General features: G+C 36.3%; 1 protein-coding gene across 1 annotated transcript; it reads left to right on the top strand.

Annotated features, from left to right (window-relative positions):
- Positions 1-529: 529 nt before the first annotated feature.
- HMGN5 (high mobility group nucleosome binding domain 5) lies at positions 530-6,719 on the top strand (the record flags this gene model as incomplete). The annotated part of the gene is made up of 6 exons (XM_024738150.1): positions 530-634; positions 2,391-2,420; positions 2,967-2,996; positions 3,245-3,298; positions 5,203-5,340; positions 6,645-6,719. Coding segments are annotated over exons 1-6 (342 nt in total), but the record flags the coding sequence as incomplete, so codon positions are not given.
- Between the last annotated feature and the right edge of the window lie 2,077 nt (positions 6,720-8,796).

Raw genomic sequence — 8,796 nt, 5'->3', positions numbered from 1 at the left:
TTTTCTACTTTCTGAATGAGTGCTCCTCTCAGTTCATCTACATCCTTCTGCCAAAAGTAGAATGGAAAGACTGGAGCCTAGGTTCAATAATGTCTCTAAAGCACTTTGTCTCCAGGAAGTAAAGTGGGGCTTTTAGAGACCGTGGAGAAAGCAAGTGCAATGACTTTCGCCTGTCATTACTACATAAAAGGAAAAAAAAAACAACAACAAAAAACGATCAAGACAATTCCAGCTTTCCCGCCGGTTTTATGCTTCAGCACTTTGCATCCACGAAGCCTGGGGGCTCCTCTACCCCACCAGCGGTCGGAGCTGGCAGCATACGAGGGCTTCGGGAGGTCCGTGGGCCACGCCCCCTGGGATGGTCACCTCCCCTTATTGGCCTGACAGCCTGTCACTCCAATTTGGCTCCCACTCCTGCTAACCATTCACGTAGTTTGGTTGTGTCTGGTGCGTTTAATGTTGCCAATAACGAGGGATTTTTTTTTTTTTTTGGAGGCGAGCACAGGTCGTGCTGCAATTAGTTCATTCATTGAAAACTCACTTGCTCTCTGAGCTGTCAGGTAGAGACTGCTTTCGGCTTTTTTCCTGCTGTTAGGATCTCCTCTAGAGAGCTGCAACAATGCCCAAAAGAAAGGTAAGTGAAATAGGAAGATAGAAGGGGGATTAGAGACTGAAATACATATTTCCTAATCAGCAGAGATTTTTTTTTTAAAAAAGCATTTTGGCTTCTAGTTTGATTTTGTGATGTGCTGAATGGAAGGGGAGGGAAGGGCAGGTATCGGTTGGTGTAAGTTGAGGATGGTCTCTCACGCAACTAGTAGTTCACTTTTGACTTATTTTGTTTAAGGGTAAGAATCACTTGAGAGGTGTCTCCATGCTAAATTACAAACAGTCATAGCGCTGTGCTGTCGCTTCCTACCCCACCCACCCCCCTCCGTTTACCCTATTGGAGAAGACTTCTCCCAACCACACTTCCAGGCACTAGTTTCCTCCTCAGCCTCCGGCTTTTCTCCGGGAACCGTCCAGTTTGGGGGAACGAAAGCCATGGCTTTCTCCCGTATTTGCCTTTGTTCTTCCCGTGTTCTTTTTCCTTTTTTTCCCTCCTCCGCTTCTTGTCATGCCAGATGGCTATGCAATGATAATCCTGTGCCATTAGGCGGCGCAGACTTCAAACTGTCCTAGCCAAGGGAGAGATTCACAGCTGTAATTAGCAACTTTGGAGCTGAGAGATCTGGAACTCTCCAAGCTCACTCACTGTCTAAAGATGGAAGGATGACAAGGGAAATGCGTCAGATAAACTATTGCTGATGTTAGGGTAGCATGGATTTGTTCACTTTGGACGCGCAGAATTGATATGAGCTATTCAAGGGCTACAAGTCTCCTGAAAACCCTCACTTAAAAGATCGTGGTTTCTCTCTTGGACGGGAAATAAATTCACGCTCGGTTTTGGGTTTTTTTTTTTTTTTTTTTTGGGGGGGGGGGGGGGGAGTTCCCTTAGAAGTGAAATCGATCGCTGTTTCGTTGCTTGATAAAATTGTAAAACACTGTGTTAAGTAAGGCGTTACGATTGTTTTGGTACTATTCCTATCTATTCGTCCGCCTTCCATATTTTTAGAACATAGGAACAAGACTGAAATTCCCCGATCCTCTGGGGCTGTATGACTCGTGCAATAGCTCGATAATTCCCAGGCTAAAGGGCTGCTCAGATACGGAAAGCAATGGTTTATAATCAGCATCCCCCTGCCTGAGATTCCCGCCGCTGCGCTTTTCTAGGCTTGTGCAATGGGTCTTGCTATTTTACAGAGCTGACAGCAACCTTGTAGCAGGTAGTGGCGGGAAGTTTTAAAATCCGCAGCCGGCTTCTCAGAATAACTCATTGACATTGTAACAAAGAGGGTTCCCCCACACCAGGGTATTGTGGGGGTTGTAGTTGTATGCACAACTTGGAGGGGAGTATAGTCCATTTAGAAGAGAGGATCAGATTAAGTACAATTGCATCTCGAGCATAAAGCTAAACGGACAGGGTGATTGCATGAAGCTCCGCCTTCATTCTGCCCGCTCCCACAAGTTTTGGCTTTAACCCTGGCTACAACAGGTGGATTTTAAAATTAAAAAGGTTTGTTTTTAGGAAATGCAATTTACACAAAATGATGAAATTGACTATCAGTTGTATAAACTTATGTCTTGGGAATTCATTTGCATCTTGGTGCAAATTTGCACTTTAGTAGACAGCAGGCTACTAGGCACTAACACGTGGCTACTTGAGCAGGAATCCAGGAAAAAGTAAAGCTGTTATATTGCAACTGCAATCTATAGGCAATATTTTCGGATATATCAGTATATGTTTATATCGATGACCTTATTTCTGTGTGGTTTTCTCCTCTGTATAGGCTGCAGATCAAGGTGATATGAGGCAGGAGGTGAGTTTCTTTAGTTTTAGAATCTGAAAAAATTCACCTGTTTTATAAACTTGACACATAAGCAGCTAAAAACTAAATGCTGGTTAGTATATTTGTACCATATGAGTACCAATATGGTATGCCAGTGAGCTCTCTCAGAAATATAGTAGGTATTGAAAACTCCAGACTCCATGGAACTTAGGACCTTGTGCTTAAGATCTGGAGAGAGCTTCTTCCTTTTAAGCCAAAGAATTGCTTTGTCAGTTTGCAAGAAGGGGCTGTATTTTCATTTCTAAATATACTCCTTGTTACTAGCCATTTTGTGTTCATTTAGCCTAGCAATTGAAATTTAATTTGGGATTCTTTTTTCCTTAGCTCTATGAAGGGTCCAGAGGAGGGAAAAATCAAAACTTATATTTTTACTATGATATTTTTAAATCAAGTACACAATGCTTCTTAATGACAATGTGTACTTAGTAGTACACCAAATATTTTCACCACAATATAACTATTTCTAGTTTTCTGTATCCATAATTCTCTTAACTGATAATTATTTTTAACTTATAGCCAAAGAGAAGATCAGCCAGACTGTCTGCTGTAAGTAGTCTTTTTAAAAAGCTGCCCATGTATTGTAAAATGTAATTTTAAAATTCAGAGAATCCTAGACAATACTAGTTATTTAATACAAGATTTGTTTTTGATGTTTTAAGAAAAACTTTCTCACCAAGGAAATGTTTTTATGTTAGTGTTCAATTTGAACTATACCCATTTATTTTAATTACGAGGCTGAACTTCATTGTTAGTGATCTGTCTTCAATTATGATTTCTGCTTTCTTTTCCCCCAGTTGCCTGTGCCCATTACACCAGAGTTGAAGTCCAAAAGAACATCAACTCCAAGGGTAAATATTCAGCACGCAATGTTGAGAGAAACTTGCTTTTCTTCAGAAATAGTTTTTCGGAAAGGCATACAGTTGATCATTTTGCTTTATTTTCTTTTCAGATGATATATTACATTATACATTATACCATATGGTACATGTCAGTCCTTTGAGTCAGAAATATTTGTTTGTGTTCTGTGGTTGTCTGCTGTGTTTCGGCATTTTCATTAGGAAGAGACAAAACAAAATTTTAGTTGGCTAGATCCATAAAACATACGTGATTTTGATGTCATATAGTCATAATACCAGTACTCCTGGGGAAACAAAAGGTGTAAACTCTAGTAACCAAAGTAATGCTTTGTGATAATAATAGTAACTAACATTTGATAATACTTTACAGTTTGCAAAGTGCTTTCACATACATTATTTTCAAATTCACATAGTTGATCTCATATAGGCTTCTGTACTCTAATGTTGTGGTTAAAGACATTAGAAATAGCCTCAATATTAAGTTCACTTTTTCCCCTATATTTATATTTATTTATTTATGTGTAAATATGTGTGAATATAATATCGTATTTCATTTTTAGAACTGGTTTATTGAGATATGATTGATGTTTTAAGGATAAGTTGAATTCTTAACATCATAAAATGTTAAAGCTAGGAGGGGGCTTCCCTGGTGGCGCAGTGGTTGAGAGTCTACCTGCCGATGCAGGGGGCGCGGGTTCGTGCCCCAGTCCGGGAGGATCCCGCGTGCCGCGGAACGGCTGGGCCCGTGAGCCGAGGCCACAGAGCCTGCGCGTCCGGAGCCTGTGCTCCACAACGGGAGAGGCCACAACAGTGAGAGGCCCGCGTACGGCAAAAAAAAAAAGATATTGCTAAAACTATGGTCATAGGTTTAGTAATCATAGTAAGTGACAACTGAAGAGAAAAGTGCTTTTTGGTTTTTCTCTATTTTGCATTTCCTGGTCACTATTTATAAAATTAAGTACTCAATTTATAAGTTGTTAAAATAGTAAACACTGTTCATTTCCTTTCAAAATAAAAGACAGTGATAGAATAAAACAGATAATATATAATCATGGACTTTAAAACACTTTACACTCCTTGGCTCTCAGTTTCTCATGTATTCAAAGAATAATAACATATCTATATTACATTTTACAGTTTCTAAAGTAATTTCACATATATTTTATCATTTGCTCCTTATTACATCCCTGTAGGTAGGTGGTATTACTCTCTTTTACATATAAGAAATAAACACAAAGAGATTTCTGCTTTTGATCAAGATCACATCAAGTAAGAAACAGATCCAGATTTAAAACACATGTTTGCTGGATGCTGAACCCAGTGCTCTTTCTACTACATACACACTTAGGCAAAGAGCTTTCTTGGTAAAGAAATTATGATTCAAGTCATTCAGAAACTTGTAGACCCAAATATTGAATCACTAATGTCCCCAGGTGACCTCTTTCAAATATATCTAAATTGCTGCTCTCCCTAACATAGTATTTCTCTTAATTATTACCAATGGAGGCTCAGCAGTCAAAAACCCTGTTGCTAATTATTAGACATGACAGGGATAAACTGGTCCCCTCTAGTCAAAGAAAGTTAATTTATCAAAGTGTAACCTGATGCTAGCAATTGGCCCTGAGTAGCCACTGGTCAGCATTCTAACTTGTTGTTTCTCACCTAAAAGAAACTTTCTTTGATTCATAACAGGAATATTATTCATTTTAATGCCATTTCAGGTTTATAATGACACTGAAAGTGTCAAGTGATAATTTTGTTGATATTAAGTTTATATGGATATTTTAAAGCTTTTCTGTAAATTATTACAACAACTGGTAAAATAACAGGCCATTTAATCAACACCTCAGTTAAACTGTGTATTTATTTTTTTATTGTTTTGTTTTGCTGGACAGAAAATGAAGACAAAAAATGATATGATGGAAAAAAACACAGATGCAAGTGCCAAAGCCATAGCTGAAACCAAGAAAGAAGTTGTTAAAGAAGAATACAACAGTGAAACTGCTGAAAATGGAGAAGCCAACATTATAGAGGTATCTTCCAATATTAACAGTTTTGTCCATTTGGAAGTTTAACAATGGGTGCCACTGGAAGAAATCTTGTTTGTCTTGTAGTTTAAACATTGAGAAACATTAAATGAGTATGGTTACATAGTGTCAGTCTGTCCAGGCTGCTGTAACAAAATACCACACATGGGTGGCTTATAAACAACAGAAATTTATTTCTCACAGTTATGAAGGCTGGGAAATCCAAGATCAAGGCACCAGCATTTTTGGTGTCTGAGGACCTGCTTCCTGTTTTATGGATGGCAGTTTTCTCGCTGTGTCCTGACATGATAGAAAGGGTGAGAGATCTCTCTGGGGTCTCTTTTATAAGGACATAAATCCCTTTCATGAGGGCTCTACTCTGATGACCTAATCACCTTCCATAGGCCCCACCTCCAAATATCATCACATTGGAAATTAGGTTTCATCATATGAATTTTGGAGGACACAAACATTCTGTTTATAGCATCTAGTATAATGGTATATAAGGGGAAAAGAAAGAAAACAAATTTAAAATTGAGAATTTACAGGAATGGGTAGTGGGAGCAGTGTGTTAGCATTGATATTAATAGAACAATGCCAGAGATTATGACTTATTAATAATCTAATGACTGTCTTATTAAATACAGACCAATCCTCTATTGCTTTTGTCAGCACATGGGCTATTTGTAAATACCTTTGCAAGATCATATATGATTCTTCTTTCCTCTTCAGATTGCAAAACGAATCATTATGTATGTTTCCAACAGGTCTTGCTTTACATATTTAGCATACCATGTTTCTAGGTATTGTAGTTAAAAAAATGAAAATGGGATTTAGTGCCAAATCTATAAACCAGACCTATGCATGTAGGGAACATCTTTTCTAAGTGGTCCTATGATATATGGTAGAAGACTTTTCACGTAACTTTTTACAAAGTAAACCTAAATCTCACCATTATAGAAATAAAATGTATTATTTCTTCAAGGAATATATTTTGTTTACATGCATGATACTCATTTTTTCTGTATTTACTCTGTTTCCTCATATTTGTAATGAAAATCATTTATATGAATAAGTTTCCCCGAATTTATTGTTCCAAATATCTATTTGTGCATGTTTGTGTGGAGATACTTTAATTAATCCTATTTCTTATAAGGTTTCCTTCTGATGTGTGTTTAGGAGGCCTTTTCCACAGGAAAATTACTTTCTTATAGATGAAGTATAATTTTTTCCATAAAACAGATATAATCCTAAGTATTTAGCAGAAATGGCTCCAAATATAATCTTGGTTTTTTTCTCTCTATATATAGACATCAACTTCTGAAAAAGAAATAGAGGAAATAAAAAAAGAAAAAATTGAAGATATCAAAGAAGAAAGAGGAGAAAAGAAAGGAATAGTGGCAGCAGAAGGAAAAGAAGATGAAAAGGAAGATCAGAAAGGAGACGGAGAAGATCAAAACAAGGAAGATCAAAAAGGAGAAGATGGAAGAGGGAAAGAATATGAAAAAGAAGATGAAGGTGGAAAAGAGAAAGAAGAAGATGGAAAAGAGGAAGAAGACAAGAAAGACACAGGAGATGAAAAGGAGGGTGAAGATGGAAAGGGGAAAGGAGAAGATGGCAAAGAATCTGAAGATGGAAAAGATAAAGGAGAAGATGAAAAAAAGGGAGATGATAGAAAACAGAAAGGAAATGGAAAAGAGAATGAAGATGGAAAAGAGGATGAAGATGGAAAGGGGGATAAAGGTGTAAATGAGAAGGAAGATGAAAAGGAGAAAGGAGAAGATGGAAAAAAGGAAGAAGGAAAAGAGGAAGAAAATGGAAAAGGAGACAGGAAAGATGGAGGAGATGGAAAAGAAGATGAAAGCAAGGCTGAAATTGGAAAAGAAATAGTCGGAAGAAAAGAGGTCAAAAAAGAAGATGGAAAAAAAGTAGAGTTTCAGAGTGTTTTTTAAAGCTGCCCTATGTGGTTTCATAATTTGGTAATATGTAGCTTCATGCTGTAATGTTAAGAGAGATGAATATTTTTACCAAATATTTTATAAACACAGCTTTTCTTTAGCATCAATTTAATTTCAAAACATCTTCATACTGGTTATTAGTCACAAAGTTTCTAACATGAAACCTTTATCTATAAATTTTGTAATTATAATAGTGGAATATATAGAAAAAATATGTTTTCAACTTTGTCAGTGAATACACTTTTTCTGTAAGTTATGTGTTAAACCTTTGACTTTTAATTTTACTCCTATATATGATAATTTCACAAAATGGAGAGATCCCAAAAGAGTTTCCTCAAACATTCTTGTGGTTCTCTAGGTTACTTTTATAAAGAAGGTGAACTATTTTCATGTAATGCTAAGAATTAGAATTATCTTTCCCAAATATAACTTTGATATTAGCTTGGGAAAAAATAAAATTGTAATTCCATTTTTAAAAGAAATACAAATGTTTATTTCAGAAGGGCAGTTCTGACAATATGTGTGTTCAAAATATTTTACTGGATTTATCTTAATAAAAATTATCTTTAAAGATTATTGTAGTTTGTTATAACTCCAAAAATGTAATTAGTGAAATATTATAATGCTTCAGTTTTTCTATTGTGAGGTTCACAAAGACATTAAAAATTTTTTTGCACTGAGATAAAATAAACATAACATAAAATTCACCATTTTAGCCATTTCAAAATATACAATTCAGTGGTTTTACTATATTCACAATGTTGTGCAACCACTATCATTATCCACTATCTAGTTACAGAATATTTTCATCACCAAAATAAGAAACAAAGTACCAATTAGCTGTCTCTGTCCATTCCCCCCAACCGGCACCACCACTGGTCTCTGGCAACTGTTAATTTATTTTCTGTCTCTATGGGTTTGCCTATTCTGGACACTTCATATAAATGGAATCATGTGACATGTGGCCTTTTGGGTCTGGCTTCTTTCAGTTAGCATAGTTTTTCATGTTCACCCATGTTGTAGCATGTATCAGTATTTCATTTCTTTTTGTGGCTGAATAATATATTGTACTACATTGTTGAAGAATATTTGATTTGTTTCCATGTTTTGTCAATTATGAATAATGCTATGAACATTTGTGTACATGTATGTTTTCATTTCTCCTGGTTATATACCTAGGAGTAGAACCACTGGATTATTTTAGTAATTCTATGTTTAACTTTTTGAGAAACTTCCAGTTTTCCAAAGTGGCTTCAGCATTTTGTATTCTCACCAGCAATGTGTGAGTGTTCTAATTTCCCCACATCCTTGCCAACACTTGTTATTGTCTGTCCTTTTTATTATAGAAATCCTAGTGGGGTGATTTGGGGGTGATCAAAATCATGGTAATTTTTGTTTGCATTTCCCTAATGATGTTGAGCATCTTCACATGTGTTTATTGGTGATTTGGATAACTTCTTTGGAGAAGTATCTAACAAAGTTTTAACCCATTTTTTAAGACTTT

Source organism: Neophocaena asiaeorientalis, unplaced genomic scaffold (assembly GCF_003031525.2).
Source record: "Neophocaena asiaeorientalis asiaeorientalis breed wild unplaced genomic scaffold, Neophocaena_asiaeorientalis_V1.1 scaffold873, whole genome shotgun sequence".
In the NCBI taxonomy this organism is placed as follows: domain Eukaryota; kingdom Metazoa; phylum Chordata; class Mammalia; order Artiodactyla; family Phocoenidae; genus Neophocaena; species Neophocaena asiaeorientalis.
This window is presented reverse-complemented; position numbering and strand designations above follow the sequence as displayed.